Below are 18,683 nucleotides of genomic sequence, written 5' to 3' on the forward strand. Positions count from 1 at the left end.
TTGACACATGATTCGCTGTGACCCCTCACGAGAGTACGTACTTTTGTAATGATGCCATCTCGCAGCTGATGGGATACGTGTAGTCTTGATAGATCTGGCGGTACTGGGGGCCTGACAAACACACTTTCATAGAGCTCGAAGTGATCAGCCCACTTCTTTGAGAAGCAAGGTTACATACGCGTGAGGCATTCTTGTTGAAGTCGTCAAATAAAGTATTAAGTGATATTTCCCTTTCTCAATGACGTCGTGATCGACGCATCGACGCAGAAGCATTATGTCTCAGCTATCTACCCAGTTCCGTTACTTTGCATGAATCGCACATCTCATATACGTAGGCAAGTTCAGCACCATTCCAGGTTCCATCTTGTGTCCACTCAAAGCCTCAATACCTTGGGAGGAAAAGTTTGGGTATCATCTTGGCCCAAGATGTTGATGGCACATGTGTCCATGAGTAAGAGAAACCCTCCTTCTATTCCAGTCGCGTCATTCGCCCGTCGATTCATCCCGCCTCATTGGCCCCATCTCGTGAGAATAAGAACCATCAATAACCTTTGTGTAAAAGTTGGGTGGATCACCGCCACTCCAAGTACGCGTCAGGTATCTCTTGACGAGGTATGGCAAATGCTCTCTGAGCTGGAACCGTACGAAGTCCTTCTTTGGCACCGCATAGATGAGACTCAGCTCTTCAAGGCTTACCTGCTTGGTTTCCTCGACGAGCAAAAAGACCAGAGCAAATGCCACGAGATTGAGTCCAGCGAATAGCGCTAGCGTACCATACGGCTTCAGCGCGTCATTGACAGCTGGAAACACGATCGTGAGTATACCCGCAAAGAAAAGATTGACTGAGATGGCGGCAGAACATCCCTGGAGTATCACGTTAGTCTCGTGCAGGGCGTTGCAGAGATCGATCTATCTAGAACTTACAGCCTCACGCTGAGAGAGGGGAAAACTTCATGCGTAAGGTGTTAGTACTTTACCCATCAAATGAGAGATCTGACATATTTGTAGATAATCTAAAAGACAGTTACCTTTCGGAAGCAAGTGTGAAGGGGATGGGCCCTGTAGTCACGAAGTTAACAGATGCTTTAGCTCCTTAGTTACTACGCGCGTCACTGACCAAGTCCTGGTGAGTACACAGCTGCAAACACTGACACGGCGTTAGTCATCCAAACAAACGTTTCTGCAATCTTGGAGTCTCACAAAAGATGAACAACGCCACGATTCCAATTTGGACGGGTCCCTTAGGAATTAGGAACGACATGGCCGCTGCGGCCAAAAGAATGCACATCAATGGCAGTGTGACGAGTAGCCACCGCCGTCTCCCGAAGACGTCAATAGATCTGGCAATTTGTCAGAAGGAGCTTCTTCAAAACGGTAACAAAGACTGAGAATCTAACCTAATTGCGAGAAGGCCGAACAGGAAATTGATGGCACCTGTTTATCATGCCAAATAAGTACACTACTGGTAGATCCCGGTGACGGAGAGAGCTCAGAGTCTGACTTACCAAAGCCTAAGCTGTAAAGCATGGCGTTGCGAGGGCTCGGGTCTCCTTTGATGAAGAAATTGTCTGTTGGCATGGTAAGCATGAGCCGCGAAAGTCGTCATGCGGGAGATGACTAGTCATACTTGAGTAGAAGGCGAAAACATTGACTGAGGATATTATTGGTTAGTTCAATCCTGATACGCCAATCGAAGGATATAGAATCTTACTTCCACAAAGCTGCTGTGCGAGAGCCACTATGCACGTGCTCCAGACTGCATTTCGCAGTCGTGGAGTAGTCAGGAGGTGGCTGTATTGCCGATAGGCATCTGATAAGGCGAATGACATGTGATTCGCGAATGTTAGACCCTGTTTTTGGTTCTCCGTAGACACGCCTGATTCATGAGGCGTCTCCGGTAGATTCTGTGCCTCTTCGTATTCAACGTTCATGTGGATAAGGTAAATATCTCGAAGAGCTTGAAGCTAGTTTGTGTGTTTGATTTAGTAAATTACAGTGGGGGAGTATCATAACATGGAAACCAACCTGTGTGTTCCGGACTTTAGACAGGATTTCATAGGCACGCATGGGTCGATAGTTTGGTGTGTTCTTCTGCATATAGAATCGCGGGCTCTCCATGCAATATGCTAGTGCAATGAGCGTGAAAACGGCCGGGACCATGGGAGCGGCTAAGATTAACCGAAGCGCCAAGTCGCCTTTGACATCAAGAGAGGCAGTACTGTCCTTTGGTCCAAGTGGAAAATCCAGAGCCCCCACAGCCCCGGCAAGGATTAAGTTGATGGCGTTTCCTAACATGATACCAAAGGCAACCCTGCCATGTGTGATATCACCAATGCGTCAAATTCTTTGAATAGAACTGTTTAATCGAAATGAAGTGGTCAGGGGGACTTACCATAGTTGCCACATTAGGATAGAAGAGCCTCTCCATTGATCAATCGCAGTCTCAGATGCCAAGATCGGCGTGCTGACGGCTTTGATACCCATCCCTTGAAATTTGTCAATTGAACGTATCAGTCGGATCTCATGGCCTTGTGGCGACGTGAATTGTTTAGGAGACACAGAATATGGAATTTTCGACTCACCAATGCCGTTGACAATTCTAACACCGAGAAGCTCCTGCCATGTGTGCACAAATCCAGAAGCCAAAGAGCTCGCAAAGATTAATGCGGCCGCAACAGCGATAGCACCTCGTCTCCCCATCCAGTAATTTAGCGGGAGTGACATCGGAGCGCCTAAGATAGCAGCGGCTAGGAATGGCGCCGAGTTCATTCCACCGAGCTGCCACACCAAATTACTCCGATCTGTTGTGCTAGAGACCTTTTCTTGAAGAAGTCTCGCGTAGATACTGCCGGCATTGATCGAAGCTTGAACATGGCCTTGTAGTAGAGCTGCTAGTGCCACAGTGACGACAATCACCGTCATACCACTTTGGGAGAATGCTTTGTCTCTCTCTGCCTTAAGCGCTATTCGTTCCTTTGGTTCTAACTTAATGGGTAGAGAATCTTGCAAGCCCTCGTCTGTATATGCCCGGATCTCCTTTGACACTTGGGCTGCTCTCAGGATTCGTTGGAAAGGAATACCGGGTAAGTTCTCGGCAAATTGTCGCACATCCTCCTCTAGCTCATCATCGTCAAGATGGACTGTTGTAATGGTCAGATAAGAAACCTCACTTTCAGCGTCACATGTCTGAACAAAGACAAAGCCGTGACGCTTACCTAATGGGGCTTCAATGATAGCTTCCGTATTGATATGTCTGCGGGAAACCTGTGCCCGAAACCTGTCGGCGATGGATGTGGTACTTGCCATCGGTTCGGTCATTTTGATGAGGTATGTATGCTCAGATTGCGGACAGAAGCGGTGGTTAAGCTTGGATTCACGAACTCAACTCCTAAGAGAACAGAGCACTTGGCTGATTACACCAGCTAGTCTTTTCAAGGTGAGTTGCTGTTGGCTTTTATTCTGGGTCTGCCCTTATTACACAAGTTTACTGGGAAGGCTGAGGTGGATTGAATCTGTGATGACATCCAGGGAGGCTGTGAGGCTTCCGAGTGTCAAATGTGACGACAGCCGGCATACGAATGCAGAAACCAAGAAAAGGCAACCATGAGGCGTTCTGGGTAGGCAAAGGGGCTTACTCCCTTGCCAAGTCATGTTCAGCTACCATTGACCAACGCTGGCAAATTCTTCCACTCAGATGAATAACACGGCAGGAAGATTTGTCAGACACGAGGTGTGCAGCTCGTAAGTCTGTGCATGTAGCTTGCAGGAGAATAGCACTCATAAAGCCTTCGTACTTTGACGAAACATCTGAACATGATGTGCGTGAGTGCGAGGTGTAGGAATTCAACCCCAGTGATGTAAGGTATGGTGAGTGTGCCAACGCGGGGAGACCCCGCCCCCCACAAGTTGCCCCGGAGCCAGGGATTGTAAACCATTGCGTTGGATCACTCGTGCCATTGGGCCATTCAGACGTCAGTCAGCCTGTGATAACTTGCTGCGGTAAGCGGTGAGGGCGATTTGTAACTCTTAGCTAAATCCTACATACCGGTGTGAAAAGTGCAGAGACATGCAGAAATACCTAAATCATGGCATATAGGGAAAGCAGCAGCCTTGTCATCAATCGAGAACCTACACCGCGGAACAGCTAGTGACGCGTATGAGCACATGCCCATGCTTGCGCCACCTTCTTGACAGCTTGGAGTAATCCTATCGATCCACATGGACTTTGTTTCCGCCCTAATCCTAGGTACGGTGCCTGAGTCCTCAATGTGGATGGCGTGGGAAAGGGTGGGCAAGGCAGTTTGGCGAAGCGACAGACCGGTCGGACGGAACTGATCATGCAGTTCGCCCGAAGTTCAGACCTACTGCGGATGCAGTTTGTGTGGTTTATTGTCGAAGTAGAAGTAACAAAGTTTGCAGCCTAGCAGAACGTGGCTTGCAAAGCTGGCGCGCCCCGTCTATTAGGTACGCTGTCGTCTGATTTCTTCGAACTGGCCAATGAGCGAGGACTGTAACGTGAAAGTATCTGATGTAGAAACAAGTAGGATGAACATAATTACCATCTCCCTCGGCACCTTCGAACCTTCCCGTTCTTACTGCCAATCCTAGTACGGTCGCTAGTGCCACAAGAGAGAACCCATCGTATCAGCACTCACCATGGAGGCAGCAGCAGCTGTAATCGGACTTATTCATCCAACATGTAAGGCTGCCTTGAAGATACATGAGATCATTAAATCAGTCAAACATTCGCAAAGCAATTTATCGCGACTTCAAACGAGAATCGAGGCCCTTTCCAGCTGTTTGACGCTGCTTGGCGATGAATGCAAAGAGAGAAGGAGGGCCCACCTCTTGAAATCGGAAGACGAGCATTTCACATGCATCAGAAACATCATAGAAAACTGCCGGACTTCACTTGAAACTCTCGCTGATCGACTGAATAAGATTGAAAGCAAACCGTCAGGCTTTTCTCGCAACCTGCGGATGGCATGGGACCTGGCATTTAGTCGAGACGATGTTCAACAAGCGTCGGAAGAAATCAGTCACTACACTTCCGTGTTGAACCTCAGTCTTTCTACCCTGTCACTGTGAGGAGGATACCACTGATGATCAACGGCCGTAACTAACATCTTTGCCCATGTAGTGCACAAACATTGGAAGCGAAGCAACCGCATACCGAGATAATAGGGAGGGTGCAATATGTTGCGCGCAGACTCCGTGTCGAAGTCGAAGTCTCTCAGTGTGATGCCTCACTACCTGGCCCTGTTTATGTGGCCATTGGAGGTCAAGAAGTCAATAATCCGGTTTTCGCGAGGACCATTCAACAATGGAATAGGTCAGCAGTCAGTTTAGCGGAGGAGGTCCTCCTCGAAGGGAATCAGGACCTGAGGATCTCCAGACCTAGGGTACATGGCAGTATTCCTAGAGGTTTCATCTCTAGTGAGCGCTCACAGCCTCATGAGCAGGAGCCCCCTTTCAATCCTCAACTGCAGCTCTACAAATATAAGAGGACCGTCGAGATTGTAGAGCTATTGCGAGTTGGCGAATTGTTCGAAAATGCCACTCAACATCTCCAGGACGCGGTGAGCATACGCAAGCTGCTGGCAGAGGCAGGGAAAAAGGAGTTCAATGAACTAGAACAGCAGGATCTGGATGAACAACTCGCAGATCTCAACATCATGTGTGAGACTGAAGTAGGAACCGCAAAGGCAAGAAAAATTCTGGAGGCCTTGAACCATCAATGCGACATGCAACAACCAATTGATCTAGCCCGATCGTCCAGGCTACATCATAAACTTGGGAAGCTACTGTTTGATGGCCAATATTTGCTCAAGGCTTGCCAACATCTTCAGACTGCTATAGAGCTTCGACTACAGGAAGACCCTAGGGACAGGGAGAGAATTATGGAAACTTACGAACTTCTGCGTCATGGGCAAGGACTTCGTGGTAGCCACGCCGAATTCCTGGCTATAAAAGACTGGGTTGAAGAGGAAATTGGACCTGTCGAAGACTCGCCTCACAATGAGTTTGATGCAGCCTTGTTTTGGGCTCACAAGAAAGGTTTCCACGAAGCTGCATTGGATGACATGAACTTACCCAAGTTTGATGTTTGTGATTCCCAAAAGCGACCACTTTTATTCGCCGCCATCGCAGACGGCGATATGGAAGTCGGGGTCCTAGAACAAATTATTCAGTACTATCAGAATCTCGAACTTACCGACAGCAACGGAGAGACACCCCTAATGGCGGCGGTGACGGCTGGCCACGTGTCGGCGGTGCGTCTTTTACTAGAAAGCGGTGCTGATTCAGACTTCAAAGATAAGCACGGCCGTCACATCCTTTACAAATGCCAGACAGAAGAAGTGGCCGAGGAAATCTTCACAGCAACTTCTAATCGGAGACTCAGCGTCGCTGCGGAGGCTAGCAGACTCCGGCGTGCTTCAACGGCCCGCTTGGACATATCACCTGTTCAAAGTAGAGCCAGTGATACATCTCCCTCGTCGATAGATATCAACTCTCGAGACTTTTATGGTAAAACGGCGCTTTACCATGCATGCGAAAAGGGGAACAAGGATGTTGTATCGGTTCTTCTCCAATCCTTCAAGGCAGATACCGAGATCTGTGGTCCAAGAAAGTGTACGCCACTCATGGCTGCAATCCAAGCACAGTTCAACGTTAGAAACGGAGGAACGCCTGGGAGTCAAGCTGCCTTTATCAAGAAGAAGGTCGATATCATTCGAATGCTGGTAGCACATGGTGCTGATCGGAAGGTTCCATCTTCCACGCTTCGAAGTGCTGGTGTGGCACATATGGAGATAAAGAAGATCTTGGAGAGTAAGGTGGGACCGCAGGGGAGTACGAATACTCTTTCTAGTATAGCAGCGTCTGCAAGTAGCGGCGTTGTTGAAGAAGGGTGGCAGATGGTAGCGAGAAATGATGCGAGGCACACGGGCTAGGCCGCTAGATTGCACGCTGGCGGTTTTGAAGGAGAGGGAGCTCGCAGATTCGACTGCATACATCAGGCTTAGATCTCTTGGTGTCGTGGACGTTGATAGAGACATGTGGAATTTGAGCATCTTATCAGTACCATATCTGACTTACGATACTCTATAGAGTCGTAGAACTGTCAAGTGTCGGCTTCCAGGGTCTGACTGCAACTGCCAGCCGTGACCATACTGTCCAGCATCATCATCAAGGGGTAAAGAGCCTGTCTTTCTTTGTTTTGCAACAAGGGTCCTGACAGCGTTCCCCCTCCTCCAATAATTACCTGTGTCTAAAGCGGGCATACAAGCACGAGGGTTACATTCCATATGCGCCTCAAAGTGCGAACCAACGTCAAGGCCGCTAGACTTATCTATCCGAGAAGCGAGTGATCAAAGATCGGCTCGAACTCCACTGTGACCTCGGACAGTACCTAGGGAAAATCGACACGTCTCAATGGACCGGGTCTGATAATCCCCGGGGCGCAACCATCAAGGTCCTCGAATTCCAAGCCAACATGACCCGAGATCTTGGGCGCTAGCAAATGCGAGTCATCGCAGAATCGTTTATAGCCGCCTTGAAGCTTATTTCCACTTGAACTTGCCAAATGATTCTCTTTGGGGCTGGAATATTGGAACCAGTGGCTTTACGCAAAGTTTTAAGTTAGCTGAGAGGAGAAAGTTATGTGACTTTTCAATAAACGAGACTGCCAACACATTGGTAATTCAGAGCCTTAAGTATTATCATATACCGTACTTCAATTGACTTGCCTAAGGTACTTCAGTACTTGAGATATAAGTCAGGACTTTTTTCTTTCTGATCTCAACGCATCAAGTCTGGAAGGAGAGAACATCGAGTTAAGCATTATTAATATCCCCGGCCCCAACAATTGATTCTACGCCATTTACCGAGTTTTGACTAACGAAGGTTGCCGGGCCGGCATCCCACTCACGCGTGACGCTACATGATTAGCCTGGCGTGGGGCCGATCGCCATCTCCGAAGAGAAACCTTACAGGGAACATGGCAGTCAGGACTAAAGCAATCAAGCAAGATGGCAGAGCACGCCCGGCCATGGATGTTATCGCATCAATCAGCAACTCCCCGCTTCGCCAAGACAACTGATTGCATTGTTCGTTGCCAAGTCCTTGAGCCGGCATCCAACCATAAGCACATGCCTTTCCCGTCATCTTGGCCCAGCGCCTCATTGCCAGGGTCAATCTCGGTCTTGAAAAGAAGTTGGGAAATTCGCGGCGCACTGCTGGAAGGTTTCGGCAAGTATCGCCTTTATTCGACAAATTATTCGTCAGCGCCAATAGGAAGAGGTTGAACGGCTGGACTGACGTGCTCAATTCGGTTCTTGGGGATGCCTCAGTGAAAACCACTGACCTGCCACCCTACATGCCAATGACCCTGCCGCCTTGAGGATGGGTTTGGAGTTTGGGCGAACACCTATTTCACACTGACACGATGTTCTTGAGTTCACTAGGCCTCGACTGCAGTGCAACGCTATAGCTGCAGCATGCAGGCACACACGCGAGAGGCTTACGAGCGGCAATCCGCGGATGATTGTCAATATGATCCGTGCAAGACTCACATTCATACGTCCTTTGAAAGCTGGGGACTAGACAAGTCACGGAAGGCCAAATCAGCCTTGAGCGCTTGACGAAGAAATAAATATCGAGGCTTCAAAAGTAACTTTATGGCTCTCGTAATACTTTCTTGCGGCATTCGGAGAGAAGGGGACAGAGAGGTATGGTGTTCAACGGCCCAAGGTCCGATTAGACTTGTTTCTCTCAGCCACTCTCGACAAAAGCCCCTCTCGTAAGGCTTGGCACCTGCCCGATAAAGCAACGATGATCCACAGAGTCTAGAGGGGGAAGATCCGCCGGTAGCCCAGAGCTTGTCGCATTTCCACTTCTTCCGTGCTTCTTTCAAGCTTTACGCCTGCTCCGCGTCGCCCCCCAGTTATTGACCTGCTCTCCGCGTCCTAGTATTGGCATCGGTTGAGGATTGGGCTTTAACCTTAGACCAACATTCGCAATTCATTCTAGCAAAAGTACTTGCCAAGAACACCCAACATCGTTCACCTGCCAGAGGTAGCATCGCCTGCGACGCATCGATGCCTCAGTAAAGGTGCCGGCCAAGAAGCAGGCCTACCAGACCCTTGGACGCAATTCATCCAAGCCGAATTTCATCCCGCCACTCTGAGCATCTTTACGACGTTGCGAAGCTATCCAACCCTGCCACGCCTAGGTTCCTGCGGCGAGCCAACCGTAAACACGGCAAACGTCTCCCCCCCTGCGTAGGTCTACTGCTATGCGCCAGCACGAACCGAGCTCGCAAACTCCCCCGCTGCCCACGATGCTGTGTCACTGCATGTCGTCTTATCGCGCAATTTTGTTTTCGCCGTATCCAGGCTCTTGGCGCGCCGAGGAGGCGTAGACACGGGGCATATAAAAGTCCCCGCCATGCCGCTGGCGTATACGGCTTGTCTACTCTGTTGATTAGTCCATTCGTTAAGATTCTCCAGAAGCTATTGACAATCATCTCGTGCCTCAATTAGCGGTTGAGAATAGCTTCCATACGCGATGAAGACCGCCACCGCCCTCGCCGCTGCGCTGTTTGCGCTACGATCTTTCGCAACCGATCCCCTCACAGCAGATAAGGCAGAGGCTGACATCAAGACCGAGGAGTGAGTCTTCCGTACCTCAATTGGAGTCTATGCAGATGACTAACGTGATATCGCCAGGCTCGAGCGCAACCTCTGGAACTTGAATAAGATTGCCCGCGATAACGGCGGCAACCGAGCCTTCGGTCTGCCTGGTTACAAGGCCTCCTCTGACTACATCCTCGAGCGTGTACAGGGCCGCTTCTACAAGCAGCTCGACACCAAGGTCCAATACTTCAACCACACCTTCTCCCAAACGCGGGAGATCAGTGTTACCGGCCCGGACGGTGAAGATGTCTACGTCGTCGCTCTTCAATACAACCACCCGACAACTCTCCCCGGCGGTGACACGGCCCCTCTCATTGACACTCCCGTCGATGACACCAGAGGTAGGAGGAATCTATCAACTGAGTCATTGCGACAATAACTGATTGAACCACACATAGGCTCTGGCTGCTTCGCTGACCAGTGGGCTGGCATTGATGCCACTGGCAAGCTTGCTCTTGTGAAGCGTGGTGTTTGCGCCATTGCTGATAAGCTCAAGCTCGCTAAGGCTGCCGGTGCTGTCGGTGTTATTCTGTACAACCAGACCCCGGGCAAGGACATTGGCTCTGCCACCCTCAGCGCTGAGAACCTGGGTCTGCTGGTGCCCGTGGGTCTCATTCCCCTTGAGGATGCTACTGCGTGGAAGGCGCGTCTGGCTGCTGGCGAGACTCTCGAGGTCAATCTTCTCGTCGATGCCATTTGGGATGAGCGCGAGACCTGGAACATCATCTCAGAGACCAAGGAGGGTGACCCCAACAACGTGATTGTTCTTGGTGCTCACCTGGACTCTGTTCAGGCCGGACCCGGTGTCAACGATGACGGCAGCGGTACCACTGCTCTTCTCGAGATTGCTGGATCCTTCAAGAAGTACAGCGGCTTCAAGAACAAGGTTCGCTTCATCTGGTGGGGTGCCGAGGAGTCCGGTCTCGTCGGATCTCTCTACTACACTGCCCAGCTTTCTGAGGCCGAGGCCGATGCTATCCGCTTCTACTGGAACTACGATATGATCGGTTCCATCAACCCCGTCTACAACGTCTACCTCGGAGACAACGAGGGTGACAAGTTCGGCGCCCAGCCTATTCACGACTACATCGCGGCCCAGGGCAAGCCCGCTGCCTTCGGTGGCTTCGGCTCCAGCTCTGACTACGTCGGCTTCCTCCAGCTCGGTATCCCCTCTTCCGGAATCTTCACCGGTGCCGGCGCCCCCACCGACCCATGCTACCACTTGGCCTGCGATACCCTCGACAATATTAACTGGGACGCTCTCACCATCAACGCCAAGGCCGCTGCCCGTGTTGCCGCTGACTTCGCCAACGAACTCCCCGCTGGTCTGCCTCGCCGTGCTACCACCACTCCTGCTCGTCGCAGCCGTGATGCTATTCGCCGCGAGTTCCAGAAGTGGGCATTGGCTTCTGAGCAGGCTGAGCATGCTAAGAGCTGCTCCCACGGCGAGCACAACGTTTACTGAGCGAGCCAAATAGCAAGTAGTATAGCTACATAATATTAATGTCATCATGATAACGTCCAAAAAGGCTTGATTGAGTGGTTCAAACAACGTCTACCTATACAGAGTTATTGAAACGCCTTGTGCCTCGTGGTGAGCAACTAGGTATTCTAAACACCAAGTCGCCATTTCCGACGCTCAGACGCGTGGTGAGACACTCGGAAATTTCTGGTCCAACATCTCGATACTCTAACTTCTAAGTAGCTAAAAGACCCTGGTCCATTGGTGGTTCCTCGACCACCCACTTGGTGTCTAAAAAGAGGAGATCTACCTACTCCACCGACGATGGGAGGTTAGGTAAACCATTGTTCACCCTCCATAGGTAGCCATAGCTTTCGCAACGAACAGAGTCCCCAGTAGGTTTCTATTAAATTTCTGTTGTTCTCTTCACCGTGCAATAGACACTCACTAACCTGTGCCATTTGAGGATGAAATCAGGAATTATTTCCAAACCGGCGAAGAATCAATGTAGTCGAGCACAAATGTCTCTTGGCCATCTTCGTTGGTAGATTGATCTTTCAGATTCAGCGATGTCCTCCGCCCGGCCTCAACATAACCATGAAGTCTTCCTGACGTGCAGGAATAGAAGACCGCGTGAAGAACCACTCAATCAGCCCAGTATATTAGTGCTTCTCTGTTTTGATTCCGGCGGTAGAAACCCTCCGAGATTCTTATTCCCCGGAAAGCGTCCGGGTGGTTGGCTGAGCTCGTCATCGCCCCCTGCCTCTGTCGCCTTATCATCCCCCGCGATCCCATCTCAACTACTATTGGCCAAACTCGTCGGAATGACCCCGATGGCTCCAGTACGACGCCGGTTTGCTCTGCAAGATGTTCTCAATGAGACGGGAGCATCAATCTGTCGCCCGAGCCGCGGCACTTGGACTTTTCTACTTTTGGCTTGCATGTCCGTGTTGATCATTATTAGTGGCCATTCCGTGCTATCAGTGCATGTCTGCATATTTACGTGCAGAGATATCCTTCAGTTGGCACATCAGTGGAGGGTGAGGAGCACATACTAAAGGCAGTTGCGTCCTGCTGAGTTCTGCGGCTGTTGATTTTGATCTGCAACCTTCAACTTCGACTTTACTCAAGGCGTTATTTCCGAACGTCCACGATGGCAGAATCATCCCCTCAGCCTTCAAATGCGCCCTCGCGGTCATTTCGCTCTTTCATCTGGGACACGGATACGCACCTGAAGAGTCATGAGGAGCGTGTATTGCTTCGCAAGTTGGATTGGTCAATCTTGACCATAGGATGCTTAGGCTTCTTCATGAAGTATCTCGACCAGGGAAACCTCGCAAACGCCTACGTCTCAGGAATGCAGGAGGACCTCAAGATGTTTGCCAATGAGTATACGTATGCCCAAATGGTTTACACCTGCGCCTATGCTGTGATGCAAATTCCAAGTACTTTAATTGTTCAGAAGATTAGGCCGAGCATCTGGTTGGCCGCAATGGAAGTCGGATGGGTATGTCTTGCCCCTCTTGGGAGATCTCAAGCACGCATGCATGCTGACACTATCGTTCTTCAGGGTATCTTTACATTTGCCCAGGCAGGGACGCAGAACGTTGGCCAGCTCTACGCATTTCGCTTCCTTGTCGGATTCTTTGAAAGCTCTTTCTTTCCTGTCTTACTTTATGTACTTGGAAGTTGGTACACCAAGACTGAGCTTGCAAAGAGAGTCGCCATATTTCATATGACCGCTCCTCTAGGATCGGCTTTTGGTGGATACCTGCAAGCAGCAGTGTACAAGAGCCTAGACGGTGCTCATGGCCACGCAGGGTGGCGATGGTTGTACATCGTCTGCGGGGTGAGATTACTTCAAGTTGCCTCTTCAAGTCGGCATTGGACAAGAATTGGACAAAGTTGCTAATCTTATGTGGCAGTGCATGACGATTCCCGTCGGCGTTGCGACCCTATTCGTCTTACCGGACACACCGTACACGACCAAGTCGAAGTTTCTGACCGCCAAAGAATGCGAGCTAGCCATTGATCGAGTAACGAAGGCTGGTAAAGCGGCACCTGCAGGAGTCACCTTGGCTACTTTCAAAAGAGTCCTTTTGAAGTGGAGGTGGTACGCTTTTGTCTTGGGCTACGTCGTAAGAAGCCACTCCTATTCAAACGCGGCATCATGTGTATTACAGAGACCTAACTTACCATCAGCTCTACGGTGAATCTTGCCAATCGGGTGGATATTTCGCCATCTGGCTCAAGGCAGAGAAATTTTCGGTTGTAGACAGGAACGTCATCCCAACCGGCTCAAAGCTCATCAGTGCTTTCTGTATCATTCTCTGGGGGTTCCTGTCGGACTACACGGGAAGCCGCTTTGCATTGATCATCTGCCCATTGGTACGCCACGATCCCAAAGATCAAGAACTTCTCTGCAGCATGATTGAGTCTGACATCCTCGTAGGTGCTGGCCTTGATCCCAAACGGCATCTTGGCTTTTTGGCCGCAAAGCGTGCAGCTGAAGTTGTTTGCTTTCCTGACGAGCAGTGTGCATCTCATGACGGCGGTTTTGTAAGTCTTTGCCCTGGACATCATGCAATATTACATCTCAGACCGATTTCTGGCTGACAAGCAATTTTTCAGCTACACTTGGGCGAATGAGATATGTGCCGGCGACAATGAGGAGCGCGCTTTGGTCATCAGTAGTATGAATGGAATGCAATATGCCGTCGACGCATGGCTTCCCCTTGTCATTTTCCCGCAAACCATGGCTCCAACCTTTAGTGAGTTCTCGAAGACGTTTACTTTGTCTCTATCAACAGTCGCGAGCATCAAGTATCAGTTACAACTTGCAGGAGCACGTTCTTGATTGGCCATCCTTGAGCTCTATGCACGAACGACTACTAATGACTTTTTGGCGTTCAGGATACGGGTTTCCTGCAACGTTTGGTTTCATAATCGCCGCAATCATTGCAGTGGTTGGTATCCGCCTTCTAGTCTTCCGAGAACAGAAACGAGGATCTCAGGATGGAGAGACAACTTTGGAATCTGGACAAGTGGAATTCCATCCTGAAGGAAATGAAAGCATTGGGGAAATTGACAAAACCGACAAGAAGTAGAGCGTCAATACGGTCATCCAGTACGGTGGTTAATACCCTGAATCATCGCCAGTAGTATGAGAGATGCTTCTAGTCTAGACGATAGTCGCGACCAAGGATCGTCTTCATAAGCTGCAATTCATTCACCAGCTATCTACGAAAGACTGCACAGGATTTCCATATGTGTAGAGTGCTAATTTTATAGGGAATGCCCGACGCCTCCCTCACAAATGCTCAAGCCATATCATTGTCTCTCTGTGCATGCACAAGCCATGCGCATCAAGCTCTTGATGGTCTCACACCCCTTACCCACACCAAGTCTCAGGCCAGTCAGTCGGTGTTGAAGTCCCAGACCTGAATCAGACTGTGGATCGATGAGCCCCTTTTTTGTGGTCAGAGCACGATTGATTCTCACGTTATCCATACAGGATAGCGAGCGGAAGGTTCCAGCATTCCTCTTTCTCGAAATTCTTGAGTGTCGTGGGCTCTCCAGCACTTTCCAAGTTTTCCCCCTCCATTTTTCTTTTCCAATAATAATACGTAGAGACAACTGGTTCGCACAGGCCTTTCGCAACCAGCCATCATAATTCTCGCTTTCAGCCAGATCATTTCGGTAGAAATGGTTCAAGTGGGAGCCGAAACTTTCATGATGGATCCACATGCAACTGAGACACAGCCTGTTGCCTCCATAGCCTCTCTGGTGATGTTTGACTTTTTGATAAATCAAAAAGGCCAGCGTTGCTACATTTTGACTCTGCCATAAACTGAAAGAGATGATGAGCTTGTAGGTGCGCAAGTATGATGAGAGAGACACCGTACGGTTACTCAACTGGCTAGTTGTTCGCTCATCTTCGAGATTTGAAGTCCCAAGCGAATTCAAACTTTAAACCGCACAGGCCATGGACACAATTTAGTTCAAAGAAGTCGGAGGAACTTCCGACCCGTTACATGTTCACTATTGTAAGGCTTCTGCCGTAAGCAAGCCGTCTCACTTCGGGATGATACAATCGGTCAGGCCTTGGACCTCTCGCAGCAGAAGACCGCGTCCCGCCTTGTATCACGAAGCACAAGTAAGAAGTCAGGATCATCAAGCAGTCCTAGCCGTAGCAAGCAACCAACTGTTGGCCTCTGCACTCATGCTCAAATTGCACTATGTACTCCATAGTTCACTGAACATTGGCCGTGCGTGCCCTTCAGCAGCTTCGTACAAGCTAGGGTCAATGGCACTGCTCGTCTCGGAATCTAGTCACCCCGCAGCCGGCGCATCCGAGTACGTGTTTCATTGAGCTGGGATAAGCTTCGACAATCAGTGGTTGATAAAGCTAGTGACCGGCACGTATTTCTTTGATGCAATCTAGTAGTGCTAAAGCTGCGTCTTTCATCGCATTTTCGGTCAATTCTCACCCCAAACTTGCATTTGCTGCCCTGCACGACACATCAAATTGCCATTGCGACGCGAAATTCTCAGACGGGAAAATACTATCACCCCATCCATTGAAGAATCACGGGACTCTCTTCTCGCGGACTGCATCTGACGACTGGAACACCATGGCCTCTCAACGGATCACAATCAAGGGCTCCGCCGCAGTCCCAGGCATCTACCGACTCATCATTATGACCCTCGAGCCAGTCTTCGCGCTGCTCGGCGCCGTCATGGTTCTTCACACACCGAATCAATACCTCGCCGGAATGACGCGTAACGCCTTCGCATACGAACCCAACACGCAATTCATCTACACGCAGCTTGGCGGCGGCTGGCTACATTTCGCGTTCACCGAGGGCGTAGTCATGCGGGTATTCGACGACCTCACTCTCTGGCGCGTTCTCTGTGCGGGTATGCTTCTGAGCGACGCTGCTTTCTGCCACGGTACTGCGCAAGCCGTCGGGGGCTGGGAGATTTGGCTGGACAGATCCACGTGGACTGTCGAGGACTACGTTGCTTTCTTCACGACGGCGCCGATGGTCTTGGTTCGGATCCTGATTGTCCTGGGTATTGGTATCAGCACACCGAAGGAGGCAAAGGGCAAGGAGAACGAGAAGCAGCTTTAGAGAGACTTGGACCGGGTACTATGAAGCCTATGGGGCGATGCCGCTAGGCATACTTGCTGTACAAGATTAGTATGTAATTCCACCTTCAGGGCATGCAAATTCTACATCTAAGAACGAATTTGTAGGACTACTTCCCGCGAATAAAATTAAAAAGACCTGCGCTCTGCTATGCTGGACATTCAGGGTCTAATCGTATGCGCTAATGCGACAAGTTGAAGACGAGTGACGTCAGCTTTTCATGCATAATACATGAAATTGATGCAAGTAGCTCGTCTCATCGGCAGTCAAGGTCGGTGCTTCTGCCGAACCTGTCGTAAGGATTCGTTGACTAACTCACGCAGACTAACGTTAACCGCTGAGTCACGAGCACACGCGTATGAGGGAACGCTTTGAAGGCTTACAGACTAGACCTTTTTCTAGGACCCCCCGGAGAATTGTAGTAGGGGTATTCTTGAGGAGTCGCAGGACTGTGCATTCCACCCTGTCTATCCAACGATGTCTCGGACAACTAGCTTCACCTATGTTTGCTTTAATCATCATATTCAGGTCCAAGATATCATAAGTACTTGACAGTTTTGTAGCTCATGTTCAAGGTCCGGTCACATAGGAGAGTCCCAATGCCTCACGACGTCCCTTACTGTTGGGGTCCTGGTAAGGCGCTTCACCAATTCCGACCGCCCGGTTTCCAAATCTTTCTCCTTGTTCATCATAATCGAAGGTTGCTGTGTGGAATGTGCTTCTGTTGTCCCAAATGGCTGCAATTCTCTTTAGTTACTTGCACATCCATCCATAGTCACAGATTAAGCAACTTACCGATGTCATTAGCATTTTGCCACTTGAGACGGACTTGTATATCATGGTTCTTTTGCAAGATATCCAGGAACCAATCCAACAGGTGCTTGCTCTCCTCCGCCGTCACGCCGTTGATGTGCTTCACGTGGCCGCCAACAGGGAAGACACTCTTCCAACCCGAGACAGGGTTCGTTCGTACAACGGGATGGACAGCTTTGAGAATACTGCCAATGTTCTTCGGGTTGCCGCGCGGCTTATCATAAAGCTTGAAGCCGCCACGCTCGGCAGCGGCTGCAAAGCCGGGCTGTTCAAAAGTGACCGTGAGGCTCTCCAAGAACTTCTGGTATGGAGTGCTGAGGCGGTCATAAATCTCATATCCGGATGCCCAAAGAGTATCTGTGCTGTTTTAGCTTCAATTCGGTGACTTCGAGACCTATCATGCGTGCTCTACTTACCGCCGCCAGTCTTGGGGAGCTCAACGAGGCGCAAAGATGAGTAGTCGGCCGGGACAGGTTCAAACGCAATATCACTGTGCCATTGTGCAGTCGACTGCTTCTTTGGGCTAAGCTCTTCACCTTCCAGAGGCTTGCGGTAGATCTTCTTGTGCTGCACAGAGCTGATAGTGCTGATCTCCGGGTCAGCCCCACCCAGTTCCCGCTCCGAGTTAAGGACCGGGTGGATGTGGAGTCCGGAGTCGGATGGTCGGCCGGTGAGCTCTCCCAATCGGAGGATTAGTTGCTTTTGCAGATCATTGGTCAGGTTGTCCTGAGCACGGAAGAAGACGACACCACGTTGCGAGACTGGACCACACAGTCAGTTACATTCGCCGCTTCACACTGATTGCTGACTGCAGCGACTTACTTGTGATGGCAAGATCTCTAATCAACTCGTCGGCGTTGGGGGCATTGAGCCAGTCAACCAGGTTTGCCTTTGGGAACTCGCGACCAATGTTCGGGGTTACATCAAAGGACTCATATTGTTCCAATGAGTTCGATGACTTAAGTGGGGTCGGAAGTGAGGTCTTGGTGCTGGTATGAAGAGGTACCTCGGTGTCAATTGCTGTAGGAGCCATGATTTCAGCTGACGGAATGCTTCAGATTTTGTATTCAGAGGGTATATGCGATCGATCGTTTTGTTTCTTAATTTGCTTTTTCTTCTCCTCCCAACGGGCGTAAATAATGCCATTTTATAAGTCGACCGGCTCGCTCATGATGCGGAGTGGTGAGGTGCAAGCTATCGCGACATCCTGTCGGCGGTTACGACTTTGAACTCCCGATAAAGCGACATCCGGTGAGAGTCAATTGCTCGGGTATTCCCCGCATTCTATGTACAGGTCGTAAGTCAAGAGGCGCTTTGGGATGGTGAAAGACAGCGAACCCATTTCGTGATTGATCACCCCCTTTACACAATGGCGTGGATCCGGCAAGAATGATGTGATCAAGGTTTCGTCCCACCGGATTGGCCAATGATTGCTCGCCTATTTCACCTCTTGAACAACCCTTTCATGAACAACCTTCAGCTCTTCGATTAGAAGCAGAACTTTCTACTTCAGAATATCTAGCATATGCATTAGTTTGAACTGCTGGTGGCTGGTGGTTT

General features: G+C 50.0%; 6 protein-coding genes across 6 annotated transcripts; 4 read left to right on the forward strand and 2 right to left on the reverse strand.

Moving 5' to 3' along the window:
- Positions 1-483: 483 nt before the first annotated feature.
- On the reverse strand, positions 484-3,318 carry CTAM01_09033 (uncharacterized protein; the record flags this gene model as incomplete). The annotated part of the gene is made up of 13 exons (XM_060525053.1): positions 484-864; positions 925-949; positions 1,029-1,059; positions 1,118-1,147; positions 1,201-1,340; positions 1,398-1,434; positions 1,506-1,568; positions 1,628-1,651; positions 1,712-1,964; positions 2,026-2,311; positions 2,393-2,486; positions 2,583-3,140; positions 3,216-3,318. The coding sequence occupies 13 exons, from the start codon at positions 3,316-3,318 to the stop codon at positions 484-486; spliced, it is 2,025 nt and encodes a 674-aa protein (XP_060380235.1).
- A 1,338-nt stretch (positions 3,319-4,656) lies between these two features.
- Positions 4,657-6,953, forward strand: CTAM01_09034 (uncharacterized protein; the record flags this gene model as incomplete). The annotated part of the gene is made up of 2 exons (XM_060525054.1): positions 4,657-5,084; positions 5,141-6,953. The coding sequence occupies 2 exons, from the start codon at positions 4,657-4,659 to the stop codon at positions 6,951-6,953; spliced, it is 2,241 nt and encodes a 746-aa protein (XP_060380236.1).
- A 2,614-nt stretch (positions 6,954-9,567) lies between these two features.
- On the forward strand, positions 9,568-11,160 carry CTAM01_09035 (peptidase family M28; the record flags this gene model as incomplete). Its single annotated transcript, XM_060525055.1, has 3 exons — positions 9,568-9,671; positions 9,729-10,036; positions 10,094-11,160. The coding sequence occupies 3 exons, from the start codon at positions 9,568-9,570 to the stop codon at positions 11,158-11,160; spliced, it is 1,479 nt and encodes a 492-aa protein (XP_060380237.1).
- Positions 11,161-12,310: 1,150 nt separating this feature from the next.
- CTAM01_09036 (pantothenate transporter liz1) lies at positions 12,311-14,014 on the forward strand (the record flags this gene model as incomplete). The annotated part of the gene is made up of 6 exons (XM_060525056.1): positions 12,311-12,664; positions 12,728-13,006; positions 13,083-13,295; positions 13,360-13,545; positions 13,610-13,716; positions 13,789-14,014. The coding sequence occupies 6 exons, from the start codon at positions 12,311-12,313 to the stop codon at positions 14,012-14,014; spliced, it is 1,365 nt and encodes a 454-aa protein (XP_060380238.1).
- A 1,777-nt stretch (positions 14,015-15,791) lies between these two features.
- On the forward strand, positions 15,792-16,292 carry CTAM01_09037 (uncharacterized protein; the record flags this gene model as incomplete). The annotated part of the gene is made up of 1 exon (XM_060525057.1): positions 15,792-16,292. One exon carries the CDS (start codon positions 15,792-15,794, stop codon positions 16,290-16,292), a length of 501 nt encoding a protein of 166 aa, XP_060380239.1.
- Positions 16,293-16,880: 588 nt separating this feature from the next.
- Positions 16,881-18,156, reverse strand: CTAM01_09038 (TfdA family Taurine catabolism dioxygenase TauD; the record flags this gene model as incomplete). The annotated part of the gene is made up of 4 exons (XM_060525058.1): positions 16,881-17,047; positions 17,106-17,480; positions 17,540-17,884; positions 17,946-18,156. The coding sequence occupies 4 exons, from the start codon at positions 18,154-18,156 to the stop codon at positions 16,881-16,883; spliced, it is 1,098 nt and encodes a 365-aa protein (XP_060380240.1).
- Between the last annotated feature and the right edge of the window lie 527 nt (positions 18,157-18,683).

The sequence above is a fragment of the Colletotrichum tamarilloi genome, assembly GCF_030869305.1.
Source record: "Colletotrichum tamarilloi strain Tom-12 chromosome Unknown Scaffold_34.1, whole genome shotgun sequence".
Lineage (NCBI taxonomy): Eukaryota > Fungi > Ascomycota > Sordariomycetes > Glomerellales > Glomerellaceae > Colletotrichum > Colletotrichum tamarilloi.